This window comes from Natator depressus, chromosome 6 (genome assembly GCF_965152275.1).
Source record: "Natator depressus isolate rNatDep1 chromosome 6, rNatDep2.hap1, whole genome shotgun sequence".
NCBI lineage: Eukaryota > Metazoa > Chordata > Testudines > Cheloniidae > Natator > Natator depressus.
In genome coordinates, this window is record NC_134239.1 from 112,290,710 (window position 1) to 112,303,588 (window position 12,879).

The window sequence follows — 12,879 nt, forward strand, 5'->3', positions numbered from 1 at the left end:
AGAATTGATATGGGCAGTTTCTGTGACTCCCTTCTTTGATGTACTTGCTCAATTCAAATATATGATTTGCCAGTGGTTACTGTCTCAACTTCTTTCATGTATGTGAGCACTAACTTGTCCACCCCAACTTTAAATCCACTCCACACATCTTGAGTGAAGTAGATTAGTAAATAACGGAGGTCAGGTTTTAGAATCATAGAAGATTAGGGTTGGAAGAGACCTCGGGAGATCATCTAGTCCAACCCCCTGCTCAAGGCAGGACCAACACCAACTAAATCATCCCAGCCAGGGCTTTGTCAAGCCGGGCCTTAAAAACCTCTAAGGATGGAGATTCCACCACCTCCCTAGGTAACCCGTTCCAGTGCTTTGCCACCCTCCTAGTGAAATAGTGTTTCCTATATCCAACCTAGACCTCCCCCACTGCAACTTGAAACCGTTGCTCCTTGTTCTGTCATCTGCCACCACAGAACAGCCAAGCTCCATCCTCTTTGGAACCCCACTTCAGGTAGTTGAAGGCTGCTATCAAATCCACCCTCACTCTTCTCTTCTGCAGACTAAACAAGCCCAGTTCCGTTCAGCCTCTCCTCGTAAGTCATGTGCCCTAGCCCCCTAATCATTTTTGTTGCCCTCCGCTGGACACTCTCCAATTTGTCCACATCCTTTCTGTAGTGCAGGGCCCAAAACTGGACGCAGTACTCCAGATGTGACCTCACCAGTGTCGAATGGAGGGAAGTAATTATTCCCCCCTATCTGCTGGTAATGCTCCTACTAATGCAGCCCAATATACCATTAGCCTCCTTGGCAACAAGGGCACACTGTTGACTCATATCCAGCTTCTCATCCACTGTAATCCCTAGGTCCTTTTCTGCAGAACTGCTACTTAGCCAGTCGGTCCCCAGCCTGTAACAGTGCATGGGATTCTTCCGTCCTAAGTGCAGGACTCTCCACTTGACCTTGTTGGACCTCATCAGATTTCTTTTGGCCCCAATCTTCCAATTTGTCAAGGTCACTCTGTACCCTATCCCTACCCTCAAGCATATCTACCTCTCCCCCCAGCTTATTGTCATCTGTGAACTCGCTGAGGGTGCAATCCATCCCATCATCCAGATCATTAATAAAGATGTTGAACAAAACCGACCCCATGGGGCACTCCGCTTGATACTGGCTGCCAACTAGACATCGAGCTGTTGATCACTACCCGTTGAGCCTGACAATCTAGCCAGCTTTCTATCCACCTTGTAGTCCATTCATCCAATCCATACTTTTTTAACTTGATGGCAAGAATACTGTGGGAGACCGTATCAAAAGCTTTACTAAAGTCAAGATATATCACATCCACTGCTTTCCCCATATCCACAGGCTCTGGAGGGCCATGTAGCAAGAATTCTTTAGGGCATCAGCACTTTTCAGAGACTGAAAAGAGGCTGGAGTAGCCAACTGTAAGGATCTGTGCAACGGACCTGTCAGTCAGTTGATTGTGACACAGAGTTCAGTGTTTATACTGGAAGTGTGTTTGTCTTAGGCAGCATCCAGCACCTGTCACTGTCTTCTGGTGAAGCTAAGCAGCCACTGTTGTCTGTGACATGGCAGCCCTTAGTGTCCTGTCCCACAGTGCTTTTGTGTCTCAAGCCAAACAGCTAAGATACAGCTTCATAATTGTTGCACTTCTGAGGCATATTGTACAGGTGCACTTCCTGGCAGGCGCACCAGGCAGAGACTTTACAGGGCAACCTCCTATTTTGAGACCTGCAGAACAGTTGGCAAAATTCCAGAGGCTAGAAAGAAGTGTTCTTGGAAGAATTTGACACACGTGCCAATGTAAGAGTAAACTTGAGTGACTTGAGTTATGCAGCAAATTGCTGCTTTGGGGTTACATAGCTAAGAAATGTACCTTCTTGAGTTTATGCCATATTAGCTAGGACTCGAGCAAACAAAGACATAATCTGTGCTTTTAATGCAGTTATACCTACACATCTGGTATATCTTCAGAAGCACAGAGCATGGTGTTTTTAATCATACTGGCAAAAGTCATGAAAATTACTGGCTTAATCACAAAATCTACTTGCCTCCACTTACCGTAGTAAAAGGCAGGTGGAAGGAAACAACAATTTACTGACCTGTCAAAATTTTTCCCCTTGGGAATGAGTAAGAACCATTTTGTAAGGCTCCTGTATTTACAGACAAAACCAAGTAAAATCTCATTTTGGTGCTAAATTTACTCTGGCTTGACCAATATAAAGAATAAATAGAATATAATTGAGTCTTTACCAATATCTTTCCTCTTTAAAATGTGATTTCAATCTGAAAAAATGACTGAAAATGGCACCTTCTTCCTCAACAGATTTTCTCCCAGTATTCAGAGTCCTATCTAATAATTTTAATAATTGTAATAATTGTATTACTTTCAGAAATGCAGAGTACCTCACAATGAAACCAAAAGCTGCTCTAAAAATCAGTCTAAGTTTCTACTGGATTTTACTCCTGTTAATACTGCAAAGCCAAATACAGCTAAGAGAAATGAAACTGGATTTTGTTCATTCTCATTCATCAAAATAATGATTTATGAATTTACAACTGCAAGACTAATCATTTGAAAATAGTCCAGTTATATAGATGTAGAGGGCAGAACTTGGCCTGCAGAGGGATGAATCCAGCTGGACTGTCGGGTTTGCAAGGCTAGCATTTACAAAAACATTGTCTTTTTAAACAGAGCATATTTGATACGGAATTTGAGACTATAACACTTTAACCCACAATCCCTTTTTAGAATAGAATCATAGAATATCTGGGTTGGAAGGGACCTCAGGAGGTCACCTAGTCCAACACCCTGCTCAAAGCAGGACCAATCCCAATTTTTGCCCCCGATCCCAAATGGCCCCCTCAAGGATTGAACTCACAACCCTGGGTTTAGCAGGCCAATGCTCAAACCGCTGAGCTATCCGTCCCAGGTCTTGCACTTAAATTTATTGCTTATCCCCACAGCTCTTCTTTGTTAGCTCTAAACCTCTACAAACTTGTGTCTGCCTCCATTCACACAGCTGTCACTTTTCCATTCGCTGTCTTCCTTCATTCTGTCTCTTTCCCTTATTTCCACCCTCTTCGTGCCTGCTTTTGCCTACCCCAAAACCTTTGAAATGCCAGTCTGTGATTTTTCCCAGTATTTACAAAACTTAAAAAAAATAAATTAATAGGACAAGTCATGATATTCAGTAGTACTGATTAATACATGCCTGAGGTTCATTAGTTAGTGGTTCATCTAAAATATTCTTATACCATGTAAAGAAAAATCTGTCCAAATAAAAATAACTTTGTTAAAAGGACCAGAATCTAAAACATTACCCTACAAGACAAAAATGCTGAAGTTCTTTGATAAAAGTTAAGTCTTGTCCCATACTTCCTTCATCTCTGTAGAAAATTGTTCTGATGATAAATCTCTTGCCATACAAGAAATAGTGTTAAGATCCAAAAGCTTAGTTATCCTGGTCTTAAGATTTGTGGATCATAGTTAGGGCCCTACCAAATTCATGGCCATGAAAAACGCATCACAGACAATGAAATCTGGTCTCCCGCCATGAAATCTGGTCTTTTGTGTGCTTTTACCCTATGTTTTCCAGATTTCATGGGGGGAGATCAGAGTTTCTCAAATTGGGGGTCCTGCCCAAAAGGGAGTTGCGGGGGGGGGGGTGTCTTAAGGTTATTTTAGGAGGTTGCAGTATTGCCACTCTTACTTCTGCACTGCCTTCAGAGCTCGGCAGCTGGAGAGCAGTGACTGTTGGCCGGGCACCCAACTCTGAAGGCAGCACCCTACCAGCAGCAGCGCAGACGTAAGGGTGGCAATACCATACCATGTCACACTTACTTCTGTGCTGCTGCCTTCAGAGCTGGGTGGCTGGTCAAGACTCCTACAATGACAACACTGTGAAAGTTTTTAGATTGAAATAGCTGAAATCATGAAATTATTGATTTTTAAAACCCTGGGTCTGTGAAATTGACCAAAATGGACCGTGAATTTTGTAGGGCTCTAAACACAGTATCCAGAAACAGAATTTCAGAAGTAAATTTACATCTTACTTCCCTCTCACCCCCCAAGTATCAGAAGCTGAGCATACTCTGATTTTGAAGGAAGAGACCATCTGCTAGCATACTGTTGCATTGTTTATCTTATTTTTCTCCCTATATAAAATCTTTCTCCTCCTGTGTTTCAGTTGTTTTCTGATTTTTTTTTTTTTTTTTTTTGTTTAATGCACTGAAAAAAATGCCTTGCTGAAAAGACACTACATGCATAAAACTATTCAGGCTAAGTCTTTCATGGTTTCCCCTTTACACTTTTTTTAAATTAACTGTAGTTACAAGATGTCACCACTACTTAACAGTACAATGTGTATTTGAAAAACACATCTAGACAGAATTAATTAAAATGTATCATTGTTGTACTTCACACAGCTTGAGGAAATAACTGGGGCATACAGGCAATCTATAATAATTGAGTTGTTACGGAAAACAAAATGATCTAAAAATAGCTAAACTAGATCCAAATGAATAAGCATACATAAATGTATGGAATAAATGACATTTGCAAATTGTAGCACTTTGTCAAATAGACAACTTATACCAAATATTTTTTCTCTCAGAATACAGTTTTAAAACAAACAGTTTTGCTAGGGCATGACTTTATCGGTGACTTCTCACACTGGAGAGATATAGTATGAGATAAATGAGCAAATTAGGCTAACATGAAAATGTTAGGTTTCAGAGTGGTAGCCGTGTTAATCTGTATCAGCAAAAAGAATGAGGAGTCCTTGTAGCACCTTAGAGACTAACAAATGTATTTGAGCATAAGCTTTTGTGGGCTAAAACCCACTTCATTGGATGCATGCAGTGGAAAATACAGTAGGATGATAGATAGATATACACACACAGACACAGAGAGAACATGAAAAAATGGATGTTGCCATACACACTAGAACGAGAGTTATATTAAGAGAGAGATCAATTTAGGTGAGCTGTTATCTGTAGGAGAAAAAACCTTCACCTTAATTGATCACTCTCATTATAGTGTGTATGGCAACACCCATTTTTTCATGGGGGGTGTGTGTGTGTATATCTATATCTTCGTACTGTATCTTCCACTGCATGCATCTGATGAAGTGGGTTTTAGCCCACGAAAGCTTATGCTCAAATAAATTCGTTAGTCTCTAAGGTGCCACAAGGACTTCTCATTCTTTTTACTGATACAGACTAACAAATTTATTTGAGCATAAGCTTTTGTGGGCTAAAACCCACTTCATCAGATGCATGCAGTGGAAAATACAGTAGGAAGATATAGGTGCACGCACGCGCACACACACACACCCCATGAAAAAATGGGTGTTGCCATACACACTATAACGAGAGTGATCAATTAAGGCGAAGGTTTTTTTCTCCTGCTGATAACAGCTCACCTTAATTGATCTCTCTCTTAATATAACTCTCGTTATAGTGTGTATGGCAACACCCATTTTTTCATGTTCTCTGTGTGTGTGTGTATGTGTTTGTATGTATATCTATCTACCTATCTTCCTCCTGTATTTTCCATTGCATGCATCCAATGAAGTGGGTTTTAGCCCATGAAAGCTTATGCTCAAATACATTTGTTAGTGTCTAAGGTGCCACAAGTACTCCTCATTGTTTTTGATGAAAATGTTAACATTTCATCCAGCACAGTAATGTAATAAATTTTCAAATATTTCATTAGGTGTTTAGAGTTAACTATATACCATTGGGTTTCTTAAAGATGTTTTTATGAAATTTCAGTTTAATCTGCAAATCAAAACCTCGACAAGTAATTGCTTCCAAGTGGTATGGGAAACCATATGATTGGAATCAGGTAAGGTTACAATTTTCTAAAAAACTAAGCAAATGGGAATGCGTTATTACAATATTCCTTCATATCTGGAGACTTACATTAGGTCGGATCTGATGGTCACAATTAAGATGGTTTTTGTCTGTGTATTCATTCGATATCTGTTAACTTCATGAGCAGAGATGATTTGGATAACAGTACAAATATTGTCGGTTTGGATTTGATGTGCATGGACAGATCCATACACTCCATCTGGCTCTTGTAATGGTTCCTGTTTAATTTTTTGACCCCCAATATTCATTATTTCCAAACAAAACTCTTCAGAAATTTGCAGTGAAGGATGGTTTCTGGCAGGGAGTTGTCATTTATCGATTGCTGCTCAGTACGATAAAAATTTTATTACTGTCTCAATTTTTTCTCCCCTTTATAAATTAACCTTTTGGTATTTCCCATCAAATAGCATAAAATTAACAAAAGGAAAGGAAAGTTGGTGACTGGTGATTTATGTTACTTGTTTTGGAATTGTTAGCTCACCACAGTATATGCTGGATTTTATTGCTGGCCATTGTTGTATAACAGGATTTCCTTTTTATACTTTCAGGAAACCTGCTGGTTTTAGGGGCACATAGGGAGGTAGTAGTCTGGAGATTTCAAAGAGTTTCCTGCAGCTCAGAAGTAGGGTTTTTGTTTGGAGTAAGTCCTAGTCTGCCCTGCTAGTCTGTTAGAAATCTTTCCTGACTTCCTCAGTGGGTCTACCCATGCAACCAGATTCCCACCACATTTGGTTCATGGCTAGCTTAGTGGTCAGTGAACCAGCAGGAACGAGGCAGGCCAGTGGGTATCGTGTCTTTGGGGGTGGAGGGAGCTGGGTGCTTTTCTGAGATGGGTAAGTGAGGGGCTTAGGTCTCTTCTTGAAAGGAAAGTCTGAGAAGATGGGATGAGCACAGAGGGCAAATATGCTCATCCTCTTCACAGTTCACTATGGGGAGTGTTTATTTTCTTTTAATTTTGCTGTAAGGTTGTCCTATACTGATGTTATAGGAGTGTAAATGGACAGAAAATATCTGTCCTCTGCAGCTCTAGTACAGAGTATGCATATTGCTACCTTTTATACCTTGCATAAGCAGAAGTAGTGCTTGCTACTCATTTTTCAAATTTCAGTAGCTGTCCTCAGTGTCAAAATATGCTATTATGCCATCTCTCTCTCTCAGGGAAAACTCCACTTAATATTTTTTTAGATGCTCTTAAAACCCCACAGTGCTGTGTTACCTTTAACAGACATACATTCTCCTTTCCCTTCTAAACTGTCTAAGGAGCTGAAAAAAATCTATGGCTGATCCTTATTTCATGGAATATAAGCAGTGCTAAAGCAGTGCTCTATACTGATTCCTCTCACAGTATGCACATGTACATGAGTGTTCATTTTGACCTGATAATTCAAAGAACAGCAACTCACAGATTTTTTTTTTTTAACTGCAGTACGAAGAATAGCAGGCCATAATTATATAGGGCAATGAACATGCTAGTATAACCTTTTGTTCATCTACATTGTTTTTAATTTTTCTTAAAAGCAAGTTGGTGTGTAAGCCATATAGCAACATGTCAAGGTGTATTTGAATTCTGAGGGTCCAGGTCATCTTATTTTATATAATTACAAAATGCTTATATTATTAGTTATCCACTTGATAAGTAAAGCCTGTGGACCTGAAACGGAGAATTCTGACGCAGGCATCCCATGATGTGAGTTTGGGTTTTTATGGTAATATTTATCTAATTTGTCAGCATGCCATACACAATTTGAGAAGTTCCTATGATTTGGAACAATCAAAAAGTTATTTGAAAACAAGATAGTGGGGGGAAAAATCTTGTGTTTGCAGAGTAAGAACGTATGAACTTACATCTTTCTACCATTGTAATTTTGCTTCTTTTCATCAGGTGGATTCAAAACTGATCATCGACCAGTCTGAAAGGGAGAATGAAAGAGGAAAGAACACTTTTCTTTACCAGCTACATAAGCTGGTTGTGTTAAATACTTAAATATTTCTATAAATCCTTAAAAGAAAGAAAGGTTAAAGCCAGTTTTTAGTTTAATTTTATTGCTGTTTTCTGTATGATCCTTAAAGGATGGCTCCACATCCCTCTGATCCTAAAGACGACGGTAGTATTCAGTTTGGAGTGTCCTAGTGGGTGTGTTAATAAGATTAAAAAAATGCATTATGGCCTTTTCTCCCAAAGATTAAGAATCAAGGTACACACATACAGAAAATACCTTTCATAGAACAGATTTGTTTAGAGCAAGAGGCTCTTTTTCTTTTAATAATGTTTCTGAGACAACTTTTCAAAAAGCACCCAATAAACCAAAGGGGAGAAAATAGATACAGTCTGAGTTGTTTAGCTCTTTCACTAAAGTATACAACAGTGAAAGATGAATACGATTTTTTTGTCTTTGAGATAAAATATATTGAGTTGCATGTTGAATTTTATGTTTTGTTTGTTTGTTACTGGTGTTTGAATAATAAATCTTTAAAGCAAATTTGCTAATTTGCGTAATTAAAAAGTTAATTGACACTGATATTTTAGTTTATGTACTGGTGACTTCAAGGCATATTTTTGTACAGATTTAGCTATAGTATATAATTAAAGATCTCATGCTGGATATAATCACTTGCACGGTACACTTTTGACACAAAACATAAGTCATAAGTACATATTTTTTTCATAGGTGGAGGGAAAATCTTTTTGAACCTCTGATTCACTGTTCCTCCACTCTTTTTTCCTGTCCCCTAAAACACAAGGTCTTTACCCCTCAAAATATGAGGCTGCTAGCTTCAGAATAAAACACACAATTGGAAATAAGATATGGTGTCTTTCCCCTTCCTCTTCACAAACCTGGTTAATAAAAATTGAATTTAATGACTGTTGGTGTTCCACTAGATTCATAATATACAACAGGTATTTTTAAAGTAGTTTAATTGTGTTAAAGCAGTAGGTGGCAGTGCCAATCACTGTAAAGAGGCTAGCAGCTCGGAGAAACAAAGCTAAAGTGAAGAAATCTTAAAAGAACAGTAATTTTAGTGATACTGTGAGTCAAGGGAAACATCCATATAATAGACAATTGCAATGACCTAGTGTAACCATCACTTTCCTTTGCTCCCCTTTCAAGGGCATTTTAAAAAAAAAAAGTTGACAAAATTCTGAAACCAGCTGTGTTTAATAACACTAACTTGCATTTCTTGCTGGGTGGCTCAGACCACAGCACTTCTGCGTTGAATTAAAATGCACAGTGTGCTGATTAAAAGTATATTACATCTAGTAATCACAATTAGAGATTATTGAAGTGTCAGCAGGGGAATGAGAATGGTACAGGTAGATGTATCCTCACTTTGTGATGTTACTGGTGAGAGCTTCTGCAGGACAGAGTACTCTATAATGTCAGAAATTTTGGATATAAATAGTAAGATACTTTTGATTCTTCTTAACAGTGAAGTTGAGATTTTGAAACTGGCTAAAGGACGTTCAGTAGGGTGCCTTATTCACGTATTCACTTAGGCTCTCAAAATATCCCAGCCTGAGTCTAATGAAATGATTATCTTCAAATATATGCAATGTTTTGGAATGTCGCTGGAGACTTGTTTAGTAGACTTTTACATGATCAGCAGTGCCAATACTACTCAGATATTTCTGTCTTCAGGCGCAATTCAGTACTCTGGTGGAAGGTTTTCTTCCCACTAACTTCAGTAGCTCATGTACAAGCTCTTTTGCTTACTGTGGTCAAGAGGAATTGAATCTGGACTTGCACTCTTATCTCACGACCAGTATACCTGAAGTTCAAAAAGTTTTAAAACAAGGAATGTTTTGCCAGTCTCGTACAAAGGAGCTAGGACCCAGAGTGAGCTGCCTGCAAGATATCTTCAGAGAAGCAGAATTATAAGAGAATTTTCCTTTCTTTGCTTGCTGGTCCCTTTAGTTATTCATTGTGGATGTGCAAGTGTTCTGAGTGCCTGGGACTGGAAATTCTTCAATAGCAGTGTCTGTTGGTCCATCCCTGCACCTTCTCGTGCTCCCAACCAAGGAGATAAAGGTGGCATGGACTGACCACCTCTTCAGTTTCTTTTCTGTCATTTGCAGCCTAGGATGGAACCTCCTGCGTCTATTTCCTCTCTTCAGTATTCTGCTACATCAAATTTGTAAATATTGTAAAAAGTTTACAGTTTAGCTTTTAGTGCTAGTTAGTTAGTTGGTGGGGGAGTTTGGGGGTGGAGAGAACCCCCCCATTTCAGGCACTTATTTTACCCAAAGTTCCAGGTTTTAAGCCTTGCCTGGTCTGCCTTCATTCTTCCTGGTGAGCAACCCACATGAGACCTGCTTATATTGCCTCAGGGAAGTATACATTCCCTTGAGATGCAGCATCTGCCGTGCTTTCCCTGCACATACCAGGCAATCTCATGAATTCAGGCTCCGGAGGTACTTCATGGAGCGCCCTATGAACCCTATTCACATCCTGAGTCCTCCTGCTTCCCTTCCACCCATCTAGAGCCCCCAGACAGCACCCCACCGGCATCCATTACCAGTGGTTCGGAGTCTTCCACCAAACACAGGGACTCCTTAAATTGGAAACGCAAGGAAGACCAGGACAAACACCCACACAAGAAGAGTGACAAATCTCCACATAAATCCTCTAAAAGGAAACCCGCTTCGCACCTTCCTCCAGCACTGCTGAGATGCCACGTCTTAGAATGGGTGCATCTGGAACTTGAAAAGAGGGCATCAATGGTACCAGGAGCTCCCCGTATTGTGAAACCACACACTGAAAGGTCAGTAACAATGCCTGTGTCACCTAAGGCCAGAAGGGATCTGCCCATGCACAGATCCTTCACCTCTAAGATGGCATAAATGGCCAGGCCAAGCCTGAGACACCTGGCAGTTCACTTCTGGTGGGACCTTGATACAATCTCCTGGAGGACCTAGCTATCTATGCAGACCCGGAGTCCCCAATTTTCTTGTAGCCTGTCCTGTTGTGGGAAGTGTCCCCATGGTAGTACCAGGATCTAGCCAGGAACTGGAGGCTCAACCTCAATCTCTGTGCTACCCACCTACTCCCAATCATCCAGGATCAGATCCCACAGCATTACCAGCCCTGATATTGGAGCACAAGGAATCCGTTTTCATTAGCTGAGAACTAGCTAGTATCGACAGGTTTGAGTAGCAGCCGTGTTAGTCTGTATTCGCAAAAAGAAAAGGAGTACTTGTGGCACCTTAGAGACTAACCAATCTATTTGAGCATAAGCTTTTGTGAGCTACAGCTCACTTCATCGAATGTAGCTCACGAAAGCTTATGCTCAAATAGATTGGTTAGTCTCTAAGGTGCCACAAGTACTCCTTTTCTTTTTGCTAGTATCGACAGTCCCTCCTGCTACCTGGTGAAGAACTATCAGTCCAGAAGGGGCTTCCAGATCCATTATCTTGCTCTCACGTCCTTGTCAACAGCAGTTCTGGTCCAGGAACCAGTGGTGTCCACATATGTACTCCTACAATCCATCTCATCAACCCTGTTGGAACCCCTGGGACCCATAGAATCATAGAATATCAGGGTTGGAAGGGACCTCAGGAGGTCATCTAGTCCAACCCCCTGCTCAAAGCAGGACCAATCCCCCACTAAATCATCCCAGCCAGGGCTTTGTCAAGCCTGACCTTAAAAACCTCAAAGGAAGGAGATTCAACCACCTCCCTAGGTAACCCATTCCAGTGCTTCACCACCCTCCTAGTGAAAAAGTTTTTCCTAATATCCAACCTAAACCTCTTCCACTGCAACTTGGCACCATTACTTCTTGTTCTGTCATCTGGTACCACTGAGAACAGTCTAGATCCATCCTCTTTGGAACCCCCTTTCAGGTAGTTGAAAGAAGCTATCAAATCCCCCCTCATTCTTCTCTTCTACAGACTAAACAATCCTAGTTCCCTCAGCTTCTCTTCATAAGTCATGTGTTCCAGTCTCCTAATAATTTTTGTTGCCCTCCGCTGGACTCTTTCTAATTTTTCCACATCCTTCTTGTAGTGTGGGGCCCAAAACTGGACACAGTACTCCAGATGAGGCCTCACCAATGTCAAATAGAGGGGAACGATCACGTCCCTCGATCTGCTGGCAATGCCCCTACTTAGGCTCCTCTGTGATCCCAAGAGTATTTACGAAAGTACTTGTGGTGGCAGCCGCATACCTTTGTGGACAAGGAAGACTCATATCTCCTTACCTGGATGATTGGCTGCTCATGGGTCAGTCTTGCCAGGAGGTACGAGCAACAGCCACCACTGCACTTCAACTCTTTCATTCCAAAGGACTCCAAGTCAATTTAGACAAGCCCACTCTGACACCCACACACATCATATAATTCATTGGGACGGACCTGAACTCAGTAACAGCAAGGGCCTACATACTTCAGGTCAGATTCTGTAAGTGTCCCCATTTAATTCTGGAAATGGACCTTTAGACTTGTGGAGATCCAGTTGGTGTTATCAGACATTTGATGTGCTGGTGGGGTTGTGGGGCCACAGGGATCTGTTGCTATGGAGAGAATAAGGTGAGGGCTTATGAATTAATAGTGGGTTGAGTTTAGGGAGTGAGAGTGTTTCAGGTTGAAGTAGAAGACCTGTTTAGGATACCCCTTTTTAGGCTATTGATGGTGGTCACTCTTATCTTCCCTGTAAGGTTAGAGTTTGTCATGGTTCGGAAGGGATTAGAAGTAGAGGTGAATGCATGTTTCATGGGGGAGTATGTTCCCACTGAATTGAGTGGAGACTAGGAAACATTCTTCCCTTAACCTTAGTGGCAGATATAGGCGGGGAGAGTTGTGCTTATCACCTCCTTGAGGATCAGAGCTTTATGCATAGAGAAGTTTACTTCAACTACTGAGTTTGAGTGAATAAAACCTGTGGGCTGGAAAGACAATTAGCATTGGGAGGAGTTCATTTGACTTCCGGCTGTCAGGTGGATTTAGGATTTATTGCCAAGATGAACTTTGTAGTTTGACTTGGTCCTGCAA

At 40.8% G+C, this 12,879-nt stretch overlaps 1 protein-coding gene across 1 annotated transcript in view; it reads left to right on the forward strand.

Moving 5' to 3' along the window:
• TDRD9 (tudor domain containing 9) overlaps window positions 1-7,879 on the forward strand; it is a 136,420-nt gene extending 128,541 nt beyond the window's left edge. Inside the window, exons 35-36 of the mRNA XM_074956329.1 lie at window positions 5,794-5,866; window positions 7,778-7,879. Of these exons, the coding sequence (XP_074812430.1) occupies window positions 5,794-5,866; window positions 7,778-7,879 (175 nt within the window). The remainder of the gene's footprint in view (window positions 1-5,793; window positions 5,867-7,777) is intronic.
• The last annotated feature ends 5,000 nt before the right edge of the window (window positions 7,880-12,879 follow it).